Source organism: Salvelinus sp. IW2-2015, linkage group LG37 (genome assembly GCF_002910315.2).
Source record: "Salvelinus sp. IW2-2015 linkage group LG37, ASM291031v2, whole genome shotgun sequence".
NCBI classification, from domain to species: domain Eukaryota; kingdom Metazoa; phylum Chordata; class Actinopteri; order Salmoniformes; family Salmonidae; genus Salvelinus; species Salvelinus sp. IW2-2015.
This window is the reverse complement of record NC_036876.1, coordinates 14,232,766-14,252,021: the sequence shown is the minus strand read 5'-3', so window position 1 is coordinate 14,252,021 and position 19,256 is coordinate 14,232,766. Positions and strand designations below refer to the sequence as shown.

Genomic DNA, 19,256 nt, shown 5'->3' with positions numbered 1-19,256 from the left:
CAAATGCTGTTGAAGTAACATGGCTACCGGTTCACCTGCCTCACCTAAAGCCCATTCTTGTGGGTAATTGCTATAGACCACCTAGTGCTGACAGTCAGTATCTGGATAAAATGTGAAATGCTTGATGGTGTATGTCAGGGATATTCAATTATGTTCTTACAGGGGCCAGATGTAAAAAAAGGTTAATTGCAGGGAGGCCGGACATTTTCTACATGCAATTATTCTTCGTAAGAACTGTATAAAAAAGCAGCGCGCGTGCACAAACCAATAAAGCATTTTTCTTAAAATGAAATGTTGCAAAACGTTATGAAGAAAGTGGAGGGCTGTCAACCGATGTGAGTCGAGGTGCAACTAAAACATTTTGATGATATTGAAATGGAAAAAGCACAACGCTCGCTTTTTTTTTTAACAACTATTTAAAGCTTCTTAAAAGTAATTGTCATTTCTAAATCATCTGAAAACTAAGTATCTCAAATACTAATACAAAGATATGTCAAATCAGTTAATACCAAATTCCAGTCTGAAGGAAGTATGCTTTGAATTAATTTCCCTCCGTCATTAGGGGTGTTTTTTTGTCACACTCCCTTCTAACGATTCCTTGTGAGCATCTATGTGCTCCTGATAGTCGTAGCTTTCTGGAATGGGGTCATAATATCTTGGCGTTTACACCGTTCAAAGGCTAGAGCAACATAGGGGCTAGAAATTGCGGGGGAAAAAACACACTATAGACCACCACAATAGTGCTTGTCGTATACGACTGAATATCGGATTTGGCTTTTTTTTGTGCAGAGCTTTACTTAATGTTCAGAATTGATCAAAGGGCCAGTCTAAATTAATAAACAGGCCGCCAGTTCAATAGCCCTGGTGTATGTAATGTCATCAGAGGTATATTTTCTGGGTGACTTAAATACTGACAGGTTTTCATCAAACTGTCTCAAAAAAAGCTACAAACAGTAACCAGTGCCTGCAATCTGGTTCAGGTTATCACTCAACCTACCAGGGTATATACAAACAGCACTGGAATGAAATCATCCACGTGTAATGATCACATCTTTACAAATGCTACAGAAATCTGCTCTAAAGCAGTATCCACACCCATCGGATGTAGTGAACATAATATAGTAGACATTTCTAGAAAAAAACAAAGTTCCAAAGCCTGGGCTTAAATAGTGTATAAGAAATCATGCAAGAGGTTTTGTAGTGATTCCTATGAAAAAGAAACGTCCTCTCACTGTCAACTGCATTTATTTTCAGAAAACTTAACGTGTAAATATTTGTGTGAACATAACAAGATTCAACAACTGAGACATAAACTGAACAAGTTCCACAGACATGTGACTAACAGAAATGGAATAATGTGTCCCTGAACAAAGGGGGGGTCAAAATCAAAAGTAACAGTCAGTATCTGGTGTGGCCACCAGCTGCATTAAGTACTGCAGTGCATCTCCTCCTCATGGACTGCACCAGATTTTCCAGTTCTTGCTGTGAGATGTTACCCCACTCTTCCACCAAGGCACCTGCAAGTTCCCGGACATTTCTGGAGGGAATGGCCCTAGCCCTAGCCCTAGCCCTCACCCTCCGATCCAACAGGTCCCAGACGTGCTCAATGGGATTGAGATCCAGGCTCTTCGCTGGCCATGCAGAACACTGACATTCCTGTCTTGCAGGAAATCACGCACAGAACGAGCAGTATGGCTGGTGGCATTGTCATGCTGGAGGGTCATGTCAGGATGAGCCTGCAGGAAGGGTACCACATGAGGGAGGAGGATGTCTTCCCTGTAACGCACAGCGTTGAGATTGCCTGCAATGTCAACAAGCTCAGTCCGATGATGCTGTGACACACCGCCCCAGACCATGACGGACCCTCCACCTCCAAATCGATCCCGCTCCAGTGTACAGGCCTCGGTGTAACGCTCATTCCTTTGACGATAAACTTGAATCCGACCATCACCACTGGTGAGACAAAACCGCAACTCGTCAGTGAAGAGCACTTTTTGTCTGGTCCAGCGACGGTGGGATTGTGCCCATAGGCGACGTTGTTGCCGGTGATGTCTGGTGAGGACCTGCCTTACAACAGGTCTACAAGCCCTCAGTCCAGCCTCTCTCAGCCTATTGCGGACAGTCTGAGCACTGATGGAGGGATTGTGCGTTCCTGGTGTAACTCGGGCAGTTGTTGTTGCCATCCTGTACCAGGTGTGATGTTCGGATGTACCGATCCTGTGCAGGTGTTACACGTGGTCTGCCACTGCGAGGACGATTAGCTGTCTGTCCTGTCTCCCTGTAGCCCTGTCTTAGGCGTCTCACAGTATAGACATTGCAATTTATTTCCCTGGCCACATCTGCAGTCCTCATGCCTCCTTGCAGCATGCCTAATGCACGTTCACGCAGATGAGCAGGGACCCTGGGCATCTTTCTTTTGGTGTTTTTCAGAGTCAGTAGAAAGGCCTCTTTAGTGCCCTAAGTTTTTATAACTGTGACCTTAATTACCTACCGTCTGTAAGCTGTTAGTTTCTTAACGACCGTTCTACAGGTGCATGTTCATTAATTGTTTATGGTTCATTGAACAAGCATGGGAAACAGTGTTTAAACCTTTTACAATGAAGATCTGTGAAGTTATTTGGATTTTTACAAATTATCTTTGAAAGACAGGGTCCTGAAAAGGGGACATTTCTTTTTATAATATTTGCTGGTCTGTTGTATGTAATAAGGAGAAACCAGACGCCAGACTTGACACATTTATGAAATTGCTTCTTCCAGTTACTGATAAGTATGCACCCATTTAAGAAACTAACTGTAAAAAACTGCTAAATTACTGTGGATTGATGAGGAATTGAAAAATTGTATGGTTGATAGGGACGAGGCAAAAATAATGGCAAATAAGTCTGGTTGCACAGCCGATTGGCAAACGTACTGTTAAATTGAGAAATCATGTGACTAAACAAAAATAAGAAGAAACTGTTCTACGAAACAAAGATAAGTTATATAAAGAATGAAGGTAAAAAGCACCTTAAATTACATTTTTTGGGGGGGGAAAGGTGAACTCTGCTCATCCTTCATGGAATCAGATGGCTCATTTATCACAAAACCAAATACTTTAATGACTTTTTCATTGGCAAGATTACCAAAATTAGGTATGACATGCCAACAAACTATGAACCTTCGTATCACGCAAACAGAAATTATGAAAGACATTTTCATTTTTAATTCTGTAAAGAGAGTGTGGTAGAGTATATAATATATTTTTTAAAATGACAAACCACCTAGTAATGACATATTTCGTGGGGGAAAAAATGCCTTCTCTTCAATCTAAGCCTACAGGAAAGTGTGTGCCCTCAGGCCAGGAGGGAAGCAAAAGTCATTCTGCTACCCAAGAATAGCAAAGCACCCTTTTACTGGTTCAAACAGCCAAACAATCAGCCGGCTACCGACCATTAGTAAACTTTTGGAAAAAATTGTGCTTGACCAGATACAATGCCGTTTCACAGTAAACAAATGAACGACTGACTTTTAGCATGCTTATAAGGAAAGGGACTCAACATGTAATGCACTGACACAAATGACTGATGATTGGCTGCAAGAAATTGGTAATAAGATTTTAGGAGCAGTTTTGTTAGACTTCAGTGCAGCTTTTGAAATTAGCGTTCATATTTTTTTCAGCAGCATACTTGTTATAGCTTTGCATCCTCTGCCATATCATGGATTGAGAGTTACCTAACGGAAGCGCATCTAACGTAAACCTGGTCAATTTTTGGCATACCTCAAGGTAGCTGTCTTGGCCCCTTTTTTCAATTTTTTACTAACGATCTACCACTGGCCTTGAGTAAAGCCTGTGTGTCTATGTATGCTGATGACTCAAAATTATACATGTCTGCTACCAGAGAAAGTTATATCACTGCAACCCTTAACAAAGAGCTGCTGTCCGTTTTAGAATGGGTGGCTAGTAGTAAGATAGTCCTAAATTATATAAAAAACTAAAAGCATTGTATTTGAGACGAATCATTCGCTTAACCCTAAACCTTATCCACATCTTGTAATGAATCTGGCAATTGAGCAAGTTGAGGAGACTAAACTGCTTACTGTAAGCCTAGATTGTAAACTGACATGGTCAAAACATATTGATGAGGAGAGGTTTGTCTGTGATTCTGCTCTGCTCTCTTGACATCACAATCAAGAAAACAAGGCCTACAGGCCCTAGTTTTATCACACCTGGACTACTGCTCATTTATATTGTCAAGTGCCACAAAGATGGACATAGGCAAATTACAGTTGGCGCAGAACAGAGCAGCACGGTGGCCCTTAAAATATAACATGCATGTCAATCTCTCCTGGCTCAAAGTAGAGGAGAGATTGACTGCATCACTACCTCTCTTTTGTGAGAGGTATTGGCGTGTTGAAAGCATCAAACTGTCTGTTCAAACAGCTAACATACAGGTCAGACACCCATTCATATCCCCCTAGATATGTCACCGGTCTCTTCACAGTTCTCAAGTCCAGAACAGACTCTCGGAAATACACAGTACTACATACAGCTATGACTACATGGAACTCTCTTCCACGTTAAGTAACTCAGTCGAGCAGTAAAATCAGATATAAAAAACCCTGTATAAAATAACACCTCACACCACAACGCGGACTGTGAAGAGACATATACACAAGCGCACACACTCTACACAGACCCACACATTTTAATATTGTCATGTTTAATTTTAATGTGCGTTTAATACTGTACATTTGAGCAATGTACATACACTACCAGTCAAAAGTTTGGACACACCTACTTATTCAAGGGTTTCTTTAATTTGACTATCTTCTACATTGTAGAAAAATAGTGAAGACATCAAAACTATGAAATAACACATATGGAATCATGTAGTAACCAAAAAAGTGTTTAACACATCAAAATATATTTTATATTTGAGATTCTTCAAAGTAGCCACTCTTTGCCTTGATGACAGCTTTGCACACTCTTGGCATTCTCTCAACCAGCTTCATGAGGTAGTCACCTGGAATGCATTTCAATTAACAGGTGTGCCTTGTTAAAAGTTAATTTGTGGAATTTCTTTACTTCATAATGCATAGTAAAAATAAAGAAAAACCCTTGAACGAGTAGGTGTGTCCAAACGTTTGACTGTTACTGTATGTATAATTCACAATGTCGAGCAGGCTATTGTTTTAATATGATGTATTATTTTATTCCTGTTTGTACTCCAGGAAGAGTAGCCGCTGCCTTTTCAGCAGCTAATGGGGATCCTAATAAATACAAAAAAAACGGTGGGATGTAAGTGTACATCCATCTTGGGAACTGTAGTTCGTTTACATGACATCTCATCTCTGTTCCAGGTTTTGCGGGAACCCCAGGCTACCTGTCCCCAGAGGTCCTGAGGAAAGACCCCTATGGGAAACCTGTGGATATGTGGGCCTGTGGTAAGGAACTTCCCAATATGGAACAATCTATTTGTCTTTGAGCAAAAGGCTAGTACCAACTACAAAGGACCTACATGGCTCTCACACAGACAATGAGTTCATCCAGTTTAATTAATCACTGCAGCCCACTCGTTACATAAACTCAAGGGCCACCTGGGCTTTAATGTCTACCACACACTCATTCACAACCTGTGCGTCTCTGAATTTTGGGCCACAATGACTTATTTGTGTCGTTAGTGCTCTACTGACCAACCAAGGGCCCTTGAGCTCGTCCCGGTAACCTACCAGCAAATGAGCAACACAGTGCTGAAGTGCTTGGATTGTTTTTGTAACCACAGTGACGGTGACATGATGATAAACCCTTATAGTGGGAGGAGTCTATGAAGAGGGAGTACTTTTCTGTATCCCTGCCCAGCATGGAAAGAGTGGCCCGAAAGGTGTTTAGCATCCACAGAGGCTCTGCATGCGCTGAGAGGGTATTCTCCACTGCTAGCCTGCTCTCCAGGCTCCATTGCATGAACCTGAAGCTTCAGACTCTGGCCATGTTTCTAAAAATGTATTCAAAGGTACTGTAGATGGAGCCTAATAAGGAATTTATCATTTAATTTTATTCTAAGTAAGTCACAGCCTATATGTGCAATTTATAGACTATAATGATTTAATACAACAAAAAGTACTTTTCATTCAAATCATATGGTTTGGTTTCAATACTTCAAAACTAAATGGTAGGTCCAGGTGGTCACAAAAATAGATGGTTGTTGGTTAAATTGTGGATAAATTAGATTTTTTTTCATTTTAGTTTTTTCGAGGATTGGTTTTTAGTGGAGCGGTTGGAAAGTACGTGGAGCGATGAGCGGCGCTCACATTCTCTGATTTTAAGTCACTAAAAGTCATTACGCAGATATTATTGGGTCATACTGATTGTGCTTTCTCCTCTTGCTGAGATTTGAGTATAATTTTGAAATGTACTTTTATTCATAATTGGTATCATCCTGATGACATGTTTGTGTCTCTGTCTCATCAGGTGTGATTCTCTACATTCTCCTGGTGGGCTACCCTCCCTTCTGGGACGAGGACCAGCACAGACTGTACCAGCAGATCAAGGCTGGGGCTTACGATGTGAGTACTGACACGACACACACATACTCTGTCACGTACAGTACATGCTTTCACACAGACACATTTATCTGTTTGCCAATCTGTCAGCAGTGTTTGACACTTACTGAGGAAATCTTTTTGGCAGAGTCTCACTGGCTTAAGGTATCACCAGTGGTGGAAAACGTACTCAATTGTCATACTTGAGTAAAAGTAAAGATGCTTTAATAGAAAACGACTCAAGTGAAAGTTACCCAGTAAAATACTATTGAGTAAAAGTCTAAGTATTTCATTTTAAATATACCTAAGTATCAAAAGTATACATTATAGCAAATTCCTTATTAAGCAAACCAGACGGAAACATATTCTTGTTTTTGTATTTATTTATGGGTAGTCAGAGGCACGCTTGAACACTGACATCATTTACAAACAAAGCATTTGTGTTTAGGGAGTTTGCCAGATCAGATGTAGTACGGATGACCAAGGACGTTCTCGTGCGTGAATTTGACCATTTTCCTGTCCAGCTAAGCATTCAAAATGTAATGAGTACTTTTGGGTGTCAGGGTGAAATGTATGGAGTGAAAAGTATGTTATTTTCTTGAGGAATGTTGTGAAGTAAAAGTTGTCAAAAATATAAATGGTAAAGTACAGACCCCCAAAAACGACTTAAATAGTACTTTACACCACTGGGTATCACTGGAGTTGATTTCTATGGTTGTTATCTGACAGTATTTACATGAGATTAAGGCAGGCTTGCTCTTAGATCGATACCGAAACCTCCCATCCCCTCACTGTTTCTGAGACTTTGATCACGATCCCTTAACTTTAGCAGGCAAAGCTAATCTCCTGTTTGAGTGACTGGAATTGAACATGTTTATCTTGTCTCTCCTCTTGCACAAGAAGGAAATGTGTTAGCCACTTGATTTCCACCCGACACAAGGGCCATACTTGACACATCAGAATTCCAGTCTCTGTCTATTGGCTGAGCATTGCCTCTCCCAGCATGTTGTTGGAACACCACACACAGGCTATTTCCTCTTTGTCTGGCAGCCCTATCCCTGCTCTCCTCAGTCAATCCCAACGCCTGTCCCAGACAGATTGAGTTTTCGAACGGGGGAGGGGCAGAGAAGAGGAGGAGAGCGGCAGGGGGTCAGCCCACTGCAATGGCTCAAGCCCAACTTGGCTCTGGAGACGAGCACCTTCTGCTCAGTGAATCTGTTTTTTTGGCAACCTTATGATGTGTTTTTGTTGCCAGTTTTCTCGCTGTCTTTGTTTCTCCAAGGACACATTTTCAAACAAAGCTGAATGGAGGGAGTGAAAGAGTGAGGGAGGGATGGCAGGATAGATGAGTGGATGGATGGAATGACGGATGACGAGCCTCATTGCCTCTCTCGATGTTCTCCCCTTCAGTTTCCGTCCCCTGAGTGGGACACGGTGACCCCCGAGGCCAAAGACCTGATTAACAAGATGTTGACCATCAACCCTGTCAAGAGGGTCACCGCCACAGACGCACTCAAACACCCCTGGATCTGTGTACGTGTCACACACACACACACACACACACACACACACACACACACACACACACACACACACACACACACACACACACACACAGTCCAATGGTCCGATGAGCACACCTACAGACTCATGACGCTCTCCCCCTCTCTCACTGTCCTCTCTGCAGCAACGTTCCACTGTGGCGTCCATGATGCACAGACAGGAGACGGTGGAGTGCCTGAGGAAGTTCAACGCCAGGAGGAAGCTCAAGGTGAGGGAGTGTTTCTCACAGGACTTCACCAGATGTCGTGAGTGAGACCTTGAGAAAGTGACAACTTGACTTAAAACCCGAGCCCATGCTTGTCATAGAGTGGACCCTTGAGCACTAAATAATGTGCTCATTAGCATCATAATCTATCCACCTAATGTTGGACACCGTGTTAGGGATGAGGTGTGCCAAGTATTAAAGCCTCGGAGGAACTCACTGTTCCTTTTCCCTTCCTCAGGGTGCTATCCTCACCACCATGCTGGCCACACGTAACTTCTCAGGTAAGATGCATCCACCTACTGTATTGTAGTTTCTTTCGCGGTGTCTCCCTTTGGCTCTATATGTCTGTGTTTTTGCATCTTCTCTCCCTCTCGCTCGCTCACCAGATCAATATTTAGAATTCTCCATCAGCTGCTGCTTAGAAAGTGTTATTTCGCTGAAACACTTGAGGAAAACAATGGGGAGAGAAATGAGGGATAGAGGGGTAGGTGTTAAAGGAAGGACGGATAGAGTGAGAGAGGAACAAGGAGAAAAAGGCACGAGAGAGTATGGAGCGACTAAATGTGAAAGAAGCATGAGTTGTAGGGGAGAACTCCAGGATGAATACGCTGTGGCCTTTAAAACTACCACTATCAGCCTGCTCTCAGTTCATATCAATAGAAACTGCCTGGAGACCAGTGGAGCGATGCTGATCGATGTGGTTCAGACAATCTGGGCCTCTTAAAGGGCCATACTTTAATATGTTGTCTGTTAGTTAAAAATATAGATTTTCTCTCAGGTGATGAGTGAAGGGGAAGGGAAGGGAAAAGGGGATACCTAGTCAGTTGCACAACTGAATGCATTCAAACGAAATATCTTCTGCGTTTATCCCAACCCCTCTGAATCAGAGTGGGTACTGGAGGAAAGATGTGGACTTCCCTTTCTCCTGCTTCCTTGTATTTATTTGGGCAATTTAGTTCAGGCAAGAAAAACACGTTGTTTAATCTCTCTCTCCCTGTCAAGACTTTGGTTCTCTTGTTAACAGAAAATATTTTAATTTGAAAAGTACATTGTTTTAAATTTTCATTCCATATAGCCAATATTGTTTTGCTCAGAGCAAGACTTTACACCAGTGGTACATTTACATTTACATTTAAGTCATTTAGCAGACGCTCTTATCCAGAGCGACTTACAAATAGTATTCATGGTATTCAAAGTCGGGGTCACAACCCTTGATGGGGTCGCCCCACAAATAAAAAACCTACAGATTATTATATGATTATCTTTTTTGAGAAAGATGTTATTGAGTATGTATTTATTGGTTTATTTTCATTTTGATGAGATAAAAACGCTATGAATTTAAGGTTATTTTTGGTCATGTAGAAATGTACTGATTTCTAAGGTTGTCATTTGATTTGGAATGGGGTGGGTTCGCAAGGAATTATTTTGGGAAAAAATGGGGTCCCCAGAAATTCTGGTGGGAAAAAATGGTGTCCTCGCTGAAAAAGTTTGAATACCACTGCTTTACACCGTCTGTTTTATTTACCTTTTGTTTTTTCTCCATTCTGTTTTTGGGATTGTGTAACCTTGTGAGGTAAGAGTCTCTGTCATGGAAAGAGGCGTGCCTTGGCACTGCTCTCTACCCATGTGCCCGTCTTGGTAACTTGCACCCCTCTCAGACTAAACATTTTTACAAACACCTCTCTTCTTCCCTCTCTCATACACTCTTCATACACTGTGTGGCTATTGTGTGACAGCCCTGATCACTTTAACCAATCACTGAGCTTTTCCATGTGCCAGGAACCTCATCATTCTACCCAACCAGTCAATTAGCTCGCTCCATGAGTGGACTATATTTGCATGTTGATTTAGGAGTCGGTGCTAACGTGTTCTCTATGGAGGAGTTGTCATTATCACATTAACATGATGAATCTTCCTTAAGCAATACAAGGTCTCTATTTACAAGTGTGTGTGTTGCATTACACCTACATTCTGTAGGACTGTCACAGTTTGCCCATAATTGGCTGTCTGCACTAGATTTAGTGGTGTGTGTGTTTGCACGTGTGTGTGTGTGTGTGTCAATCAGAGGTGTCCTCGCTGACCTTGTCCCCTTGTCCTCTCTCCTTACAGCAGCCAAGAGCCTGCTCAACAAGAAAGCTGACGGCGTCAAGGTGAGTTCTCTCATCTACTTCTGCGATCTTAACATCTGACAACACACATTGACACACATACACCTTTAGTTATGGATTCATGTAACTTATAACTTGTAACTGACAGTCTCAGAAGAGAAGTTGGAGTATTTCCACAGTACATTTGTTTCAGCTGCCAGCAGTGAAATGGTGTCAGTTTGAGTGCTGCATGACTAACATACTGACTAGAACAGGCACCAGACGCGATTAGGACACGCAGGTTGAAATGTCAATACGACCTCTGAACCAACTACAGTTGAAGTCGGAAGTTTACATACACCTTAGCCAAATACATTTAAACTCAGATTTCAACAATTCCTGATATTTAATCCTAGTAAAAATCCCCTGTCTTAGGGTTAGGGTTAGGGTTACCACTTTATTTTAAGAATGTGAAATGTCAGAATAATAGTAGAGAGAATGATTTAGTTCAGCTTTTATTTCTTTCATCACATTCCCAGTGGGTCAAAAGTTTACATACACTCAATTAGTATTTGGTAGCATTGTCTTTAAATTGTTTAACTTGGGTCAAACGTTTCGGGTAGCCTTCCACAAGCTTCCCACAATAATCACCAAGTTCCAAACTGCCTCTGGAAGCAACGTCAGCACAATAACTGTTGATCGGGAGCTTCATGAAATGGGTTTCTATGGCCAGGCAGCCGCACGCAAGCCTATGGTCAGTGATGAATGGAGTGATGAATCACGCTTTACCATCTGACAGTCTGATGGACGAATCTGGGATTGTTGGATGCCAGGAGTACACTACCTGCCCGAATGCATATGGCCAACTGTAAAGTTTGGTGGAGGAGGAATAATGCTCTGGGGCTATTTTTCATGGTTCAGGCTAGGCTCCTCAGTTCCAGTGAAGGGAAATCTTAATGCTACAGCATACAATGACGTTCTAGACCATTCTGTGCTTCCAATTTTGTGGCAACAGTTTGGGGAAGGCCCTTTCCTGTTTCAGCATGACAATGCCGCGGTGAACAAAGTGAGGTCCATACAGAAATGGTTTGTCGAGATCAGTGTGGAAGAACCTGACTGGCCTGCACAGAGCCCTGACCTCAACCCCATTGAACACCTTTGGGATGAATTGGAATGTCGACTGTGAGCCAGGCCTAATCACCCAAGATCAGTGCCCAACCTCCCCACAGAAATGTTCCAACATCTAGTGGAAAGCTTTCCCAGAAGAGTGGAGGCAGTTATAACACCAACTCTATATTAATGACCATGATTTTGAAATGAGATGTTCAACGAGCAGGTATCCACTTAACTTTCCTCATCAATCTACACACAATACCCCATAATGACAAAGCAAAAACAGGTTTTTAGATATGTTTTTGCAAATTTATAATTCAGACCCTTTGCTGAGACTCGAAATTGAGCGCAGGTGCATCCTGTTTCCATTAATCATACTTGATATTTGTCAAACTTGTCCACCTGTGGTAAATTTAATTGATTGTTACATTACAGCCTTATTCTAAAATAGTTTTTTTTCCCGCTCATCAATCTACACACAATACCCTATAATGACAAAGTAAAACTTGTTTTTAGAACATTTTGCAAATTTCCCCCCCCCCCCCCCCCCCCAAAAAAAATCACATTTCCATAAGTATTCAGACCCTTTACTCAGTACTTTGTTGAAGCACCTTTGGCAGAGATTACAGCCCCGAGTCTTCTTGGCTATGACGCTACAAGCTTGGCACACTTGTATTTGGAGAGTTTCTCCCATTCTTCTTTGCAGGTCCCCTCAAGCTCTGTCAGGTTGGATGGGGGAACGTCGCTGCACAGCCATTTTTTTTAGGGCCATCGAAATGTTCGCTATTAAAATCAGATCCAACAATATCAAGGGACTAGAAATCCAGGGCTTAAAAACAAAGGCATCAATGTATACTGATGACTCAACTTGTCTTGAATTCGTAATATGGATCCCTGCACAGTCTCACTGAGGATCTAGATAGATAGTTTCTGTAACCTCTCTAGAGTAAAACAGAAGTATGGAGGACAAAAATAACTTATGTATATTCTAAACACATTTTACATACATGGCAATTTTTTTTTACACAGTAGTTACATAGGACAATTATTGTTCTTTTGAGATACATTACATGTAACTACTGTGCCAGATATGTCAAATGTGTTTAGAATGTACATACCGAGTTATTTTTGTCCTCCGAGAAGGGGTGATGGATAAACCAATATGTTCTTTAACACAGTTATCCAAGGTGCTTATGGCAGGCAGTTTAAGCAGATGTAGGAGGTTTAGCATCTAGGTACATTTGTACCTGATATATTTGCCCAAAACCCTTTCTAAACCTGTCTATCTACAGCCGTGTGAGTCATCGGTGTGTTTTGAAAGCACAGCAGGCAGCTTTTGAAGGATTATTTCAGGTATAGCGCAGGGGTCCAGCATGTTACCCTCTTAAATGTCACTGCCTCTGAGGCTGTGTTGAAGAGTAGATAACCTAATGGACTGGGGAAATGGCAGGCATTACATTATTTAGTCCTGCCATCAATTTTGGTTTCCGTGTATGCTGAATCTTTAATGATTACAAATGTGTGCGGTAGGTAGCCTAGCGGTTGAGACCGTTGTGGCCAGTAACCGAAAGGTCGCTGGTTTGAATTCCCGAGCAGACTAGGTGAAACGTTTGTCAGTGCCCTTGAGCAAGGCACTTAACTCTAATTGCTCCTGTAAGTCGCTCTGGATAAGAGTGTCTGCTAAATTACTCAAATGTAAATGTGTTTGTTATAAAATACCCTTTCTCAAAGAGTGTACTGTTAAGTCTAGGGTCTCGACTCTTGACACATACTGGTTGTGCTTTGGGGTTGAGATATTGTGATATTGGACCCAGTTTGTCTTGTTCCCTTTTGTGTTTTGTCTGAGACCGAGCCAATGCCAATATTGCTGGTATTCCTGTCCCTACTTTTTATCCAACCTTGCATCTACCACGGGTTGCCAGTTATGTGGTTGATTATAGAACACCCTAGTGCTGTCTAGTGGTTAGTTTCAGGGTGGTTCAATCGGCCATTTGTAGACCCCTGGCCTAGGATAGTTGTCTAGTATCTTGGTTTAATGAGCAACCCATTGTATAAGCCTCTTGATGTGTAGTTTGAGTTTCATGGCTAGCTCCCCATGTCTCCCTGTGGAGAACCGAGTTCTATGATCAGGTGCATTCCAGTTGGCCTATATTATCTAGTACTTTAAAAAAAAATCGTTTTACATAGCTGGGGTGCCCAATGACTGGGCTACAAAATCAGGGCATGCAGTTCACAAAGGAATAGTATACTGCTTTTTGACCTTAATTTGACGTGCTTCCGATGCAGACGATGAGGTTCATGCCGACAGTAAAACCAGAAACTATTGGGATGTCACAACGTCGTTTGACTTTAAATTTGAGCAGCATTGGATAATTGCATTACTACTGAATTTTTTTTATTTCTCATCTCTAGTTTAGAGTCACAATGGCACCAATTAGTTTGATTTAAGGCCTAGATAAACGACGTTAATTGTGGCAGTTTAGACTTCCTGGAAAGCATGAAAACAGTAGAGCGGAACAGCCGATCACTTTCAAGTTCATGTTTACGAAGTTCTGTCTCAGCGAGGAACTCCTTTGCGTGTTTATTCTGCGTATAATCCTCCAGAATAATGATGTATCGCTACAGGCTTGGAACCATCAGATTTGTCTCATGAAGTTATATTCTCTCACTAAACTGTATACCCTGCAGAGTATTTGCTCGTTAACTCCTGACATTTTCACTCCCGCAGCTGTGTATTCCGGACACCTCTCCTGTCTCTCTCCCTGCTTGGACCCCTGGTCTTTGCTCCTGATATCAATCGGCTGTTTCTTGTCTCCGTCTCTGTCCACTTACCTTGTAGATCAACAACAAGACCAATGTAGTCACCAGCCCCAAAGAGCCCCCCACTCTGGTACACTCTCTGTCTTTCTGCACGTCTGCCGGCCTGTCTGTCTCATCCTCCATGCTTGGGCTGCTCACCCCACTCTAACAACGTCTGTCTTTCTTTTGTTCCCCAGTGATGCCTCTTTTTAATATTGCATTTTTGTTTTCTTTATAGGCTAACACATTTTTTTTTTTTATCATACACATGCATTTACTTTTACTGTGGACCAGTAGACATTGCAGTTGGCATGTGCCCTTTTTGCTTGGAATGGTTCGCCATTGCATGCTTCTGTGTGTGTGAACAGCTGTACATCCCAGGGTTCATGTTTTTACTTTCACTCCACTTAAGCTTTCCCCCAAGTTACCAAGGAAACCAATGAGACATGCTGGTTGAAACCCGCATGCGGGCTTCCTAAAATAGACCTCACACACTAGCAGTGAAACGCGTCCTAAGATTACTCCGCTAGTGCCGTCCGTGTCACCCTGTCACCACACATGAGCTTCAACGTGACCGTGTCATGGCATGCCTTATGACAGCCTACCTGTCGGCACTGCCCAGAGGGAATCGACTCAGACTTACCGCAGTTTTATCTACGCGGTAGACATGTCAGGTCAGCCAAGAGGCCGATTTAACCAGCCCCAGGCAGAACCGTAGATGCATCCCTAGTATAATGTCACCATTTGTTAATACATACAAAATATTAGCTTTGTTTTTCCGTCCTATTACGTATATAATAACATGGTAATAACCTCATGGCTTTTTAACAATGGCTGTTACACTACTTCTAAAGTGATGCGGTTATGTATTTCTAGATGTGAGAAATGTGGCAGGTTCACTCATCACACACACACACACACACACACACACACACACACACACACACACACAACCACTGCATGGAGTCACGATCTAGAGTACACTGCCGCCCTTGCTTTGACTGTACACACGTAAAATACCTTCCTGTAGTTTATATCCAGGAAGGGCCTGGTGACTAGCATGCTTCCTACTGCTGTACACCTCCCATCCTGTCTTGGTTGTTGTGTGTCTGTTTTTAAATATGAATATCATAGCCTTGTCTTCTGATGCCTTTAAATTGCACCAAGTTGACTACTCAAAGATCTCTCGTTTCCATGGGGAAAAGTTGGGCCATACTGCATTAAAGCCCTTAGCTATAGCCTCAGTGGTGCGTCATTTGTCCTTGATTTTACCCCCGAACGTGCCTTCTCCGAGGTTCCTTTGGTCTTTTTCTCTATTAACTATTTACCACACCAATTTCCTGTCTATTTAACCCCTTCTTCACCCTCTTCCTCCTCCTCTCTGTGAATCAGGAGCCTCAAACCACTGTCATCCACAACCCAACTGAGGGAAACAAAGTAGTGAGTAAATGGAACAGTAGTGCCAAACGTGTTTGCTGTTGTGCTCTGGTTAGCAGAGTGATAAGCTAGTTGGTTTTAGTTGGTGTTTCTTACAAAGCCTTGTATAACGTTGCATGCATGGTGCCTTGGTGTATGTCCTAACTGTTTGTTTCGTCTGCGCTTCACACGGACACCGGACTTAGGACTTTGTCAATATGTTTTATCTTATGTTCAACAAATGTGCATGCTGTATTTATACACGGAGTATATAAAACATTTAAGAACACCGTAAGAAGGATTTTTAAGCCTTGAGACAATTGAGACATGGTGTGCCGTTCAGAGGGTGAATGGGCCAAGACAAAACATGTAAGTGCCTTTGAACGGGGTACGGCAGTAGGTGCCAGGTGCAAAAGGTTTGTGTCAAGAACTGCAACGCTGCTGGGTTTTTCACACTCAACAGTTTCCCGTGTGTCTCAAGAATGGTCCCGCCACCCAAAGGACATCCAGCCGACTTGACACAACTGTAGGAAGCATTGGTGTCAACGTGGGCCGGCATCCCTGTGAAACGCATTCGACACCTTGTAGAGTTCAATGCCCCGACGAGCTAGAATGCGATCCGCTTTGACGAATGTGGATCCAGGCTATGTCTCCTTTAGATTTGTTGTAACGTTTTGTGTGTGAAGATGTTCACCTGGTTTTTTACTATCTTAGTGTTGGGAGTAGTACTGCTAGTGGCTTCCTGTTAAAATTACATAGTAAAGAACTAGACTCTACAAGCTTGTACCTGTGTGTGACCAAAGTGAGACGTCGACCTATATGCCGACCCAATGTCAACGATGATATTTTTGTTTGCGTGACTATAGCCCCAAAGAGTACGTTAAGTTATCCGAATCTGTTCTCTCAGCGGTTCCGAAGATAATCAGTTCCTTTGCCCAAACTATTTTACTCATCTGACAATGCATCACTTCTCTTGTGCTCACGCTTTATGCAGTTTCAACAGCCGACAGGTGTCCATTGTTCTCAGCTGTTTGTTCTTGTCCAACAGGAGTCCAGTGAGAGTGCAAACACCACCATGGAGGATGAGGACGTGAAAGGTAGGAGCACACACCTGTATTAGGCAAGTAGCTCTGTGTTGACTCTGCTCGGTCTAAGTGAAAGGGAATGTGTTATTCTCACAGCACTGACGTGTTGGCATGTATTTTTGTCCTACTGATTTTGCATCAATATGTATGCTATTAAAATGCCTGTTTTTCTTTGTATAATTTTGTTTGTATGAATTCATCAGGTAAGCATGTGTTTATCCAGGCATCCATCCTGCTTTTTCATTTAATATGCTTAATTAATCCACTTCATCTGTCCCATTATTTATTTATTTTACCCCCTTTTCATAATATCCAATTGCAATCTTATCTATCACTGCAACTCCCGCAACGAGCGGCGAAGGTCGAGCCATGCGTCCTCCGAAACATGACCTGCCAAAACGCGCTTCTTAACACCCGCCCGCTTAACCCGGAAGCCAGCCACACTAATGTGTCGGAGGAGGAGGAGGAAACACTGTTCAACTGACGACCGAAGTCAGCCTGCAGGCGCCTGGCCCACCACAAGGAGTCGCTAGAGCACAATGAGCCAAGTAAAGTCCCTCCGGGCAAACCCTCCCCTAACCCGGACAACGCTGGGCCAAGTGTGCGCCGCCTTATGGGACTCCAGATCACAGCCGGTTGTGACACAGCCTGGGATCAAACCCAGGTCTGTAGTGACGCCTCAAGCACTGAGATGCAGTGCCTTAGACTGCTGCGCCACTCGGGGGAGGCCCCCTATCTGTCTATCATCTGATCATGCACTGCCATCCTCCAAACTTGTAACGCTATAATGTCAATACATTTTAGCTGCAACCCTTTACTTACACTGTCAGTTCTGTGAATGATGTCATCTGTCTAACCGTGCTTTTTTTTAAATGAACGTTCCATTTTCACGGTATTTGTTTAACATTTGAGTCATTTAGCAGACGCTCTTATCCAGAGCAATTTAATGGAGCAATTAGGGTTAAGTGCCTTGCTCAAGGGCACATCGACAGATGTTTCACCTCGTCGGTTCTGGGATTCGAACCAGCTACCTTTCGGTTACTGGCCCAATGCTCTTAACCGCTAGGCTACTTGCCAAGACCAATGGTATTGGATGAACAATGGGTGAATTGTGGCCCAACTTTGATTGTCAGTGGTGCGTTTTACACCCACTCTGCTGAGCTAGTTAGTGACTCATTAGTAATTTGGAACTGTGTCTACAGTGGGTAGTGGGAACTAACACAACGAGAGCAGGCTGAGTCTACAAAGAGAAGCCATGGGGGAAGTGTGTACAGTCGTTTAGGGAGCTGAATCAGGCTCTGCTGCTGGCCTTGCATGATTTCCCATTTCGCTGCTGCCCTGCTGGTCCACTGAGCCAGAACAGTGTGTGTGTGCACCATTACAGATAGTCATTAGTAGCATTTGTTCACCTCCCTCTTCAAATGGATGGTTTTGCTTTTTTTCCCGAAACCCAGAGGCGCAACATTGCGAGACTACCGGGAACGCTTGCGAAGCAGACCAGGCTGGGGTTTGGGGTTAGAGAAGTCAGTGAGAGAAGTGAAATATTCTTCCATCGTTGTTCATTTTCTCGAAATCTGAAGGCACGACCTAGATTGGAGCCAATGTCTTAAGTAGTCGAACATGTCGTTACTCCAACCTCGTGAAAGTGACAAACCGACACGCTTTCACAAGGAGTGCCTTTGATTTGACGGCCTCCGCGTGCGCAGTTCGGCGCGAGACCACCGCTAGACCCGTTTTACGCGTTTTTCCACACGAGCTTAGCTAGCTAAAGTCGCTATGACATGGCCTACAAGTGTGATCGGGGATTTCCTTGTATGACATCGTGACATCTGGGGAGCGTGACGATGACCCCAATCACAATAATTAATCTCCTCATTCTACACTCCGCCTTCAAAAGGCCTGAGACGGGGATGCAATTTCATTAGTCAATCCCATGAGCTACCTGCTTTGAATTTTAATAAGGAAATCTCATGAGCTACCTGCTTTGAACAGTCGTTCCTAGGTCCCCTAGCTGTGGCAGTTTGTGTGGAGAGAGAATTATGTTTCATTGCATTTGAGAGTTGCTTTCTGTCAACGTTTGCATTCCATGACGGATGATTACTGATGGGTTCTGGCTTTATGCAGTGTGACACATCTCATTGCTGTTTGCGCCACCAACCGTGTCTGTGTTGCTCGTCATTTTCATATTCCCTTTGTTTTTCTTTGTTTGAAAGATGAAGGCATTGCATTTCCCAGTTTGACGTAGTCGTTCCATCACGTCGTGCGTGTGTAGGAGTTGGAAGACTGTAGGATGTGGGTTTTTTGCATAGTCTCGCCCTGTATTTTCTAATGTTCCTGAATAAACAGAACCATGTTTCTGGCCACAACACATTCTGAAGCACCAACCCAACACGCAGGAACCTATCAGTGCCCAAGTGTCACTCACCATGTAACATCAACACTTGCCAGAAAGAGGAGGCCTTTACAACC

General features: G+C 43.0%; 1 protein-coding gene across 14 annotated transcripts in view; it reads left to right on the top strand.

Annotated features, from left to right (window-relative positions):
• Positions 1–19,256, top strand: part of camk2d1 (calcium/calmodulin-dependent protein kinase (CaM kinase) II delta 1) — a 119,205-nt gene that overhangs the window by 91,846 nt on the left and 8,103 nt on the right. For 2 of the 14 annotated variants that reach the window (XM_023982208.3, XM_023982206.3), the window contains exons 8-16: positions 5,341–5,424; positions 6,449–6,543; positions 7,930–8,052; positions 8,207–8,290; positions 8,526–8,568; positions 10,397–10,437; positions 14,327–14,377; positions 15,679–15,726; positions 16,751–16,799. In XM_023982208.3, the coding sequence (XP_023837976.1) occupies positions 5,341–5,424; positions 6,449–6,543; positions 7,930–8,052; positions 8,207–8,290; positions 8,526–8,568; positions 10,397–10,437; positions 14,327–14,377; positions 15,679–15,726; positions 16,751–16,799 (618 nt within the window). The remainder of the gene's footprint in view (positions 1–5,340; positions 5,425–6,448; positions 6,544–7,929; positions 8,053–8,206; positions 8,291–8,525; positions 8,569–10,396; positions 10,438–14,326; positions 14,378–15,678; positions 15,727–16,750; positions 16,800–19,256) is intronic. The other 12 variants (XM_023982210.3, XM_023982209.3, XM_023982216.3 and 9 more) reach the window with 7 other exon arrangements.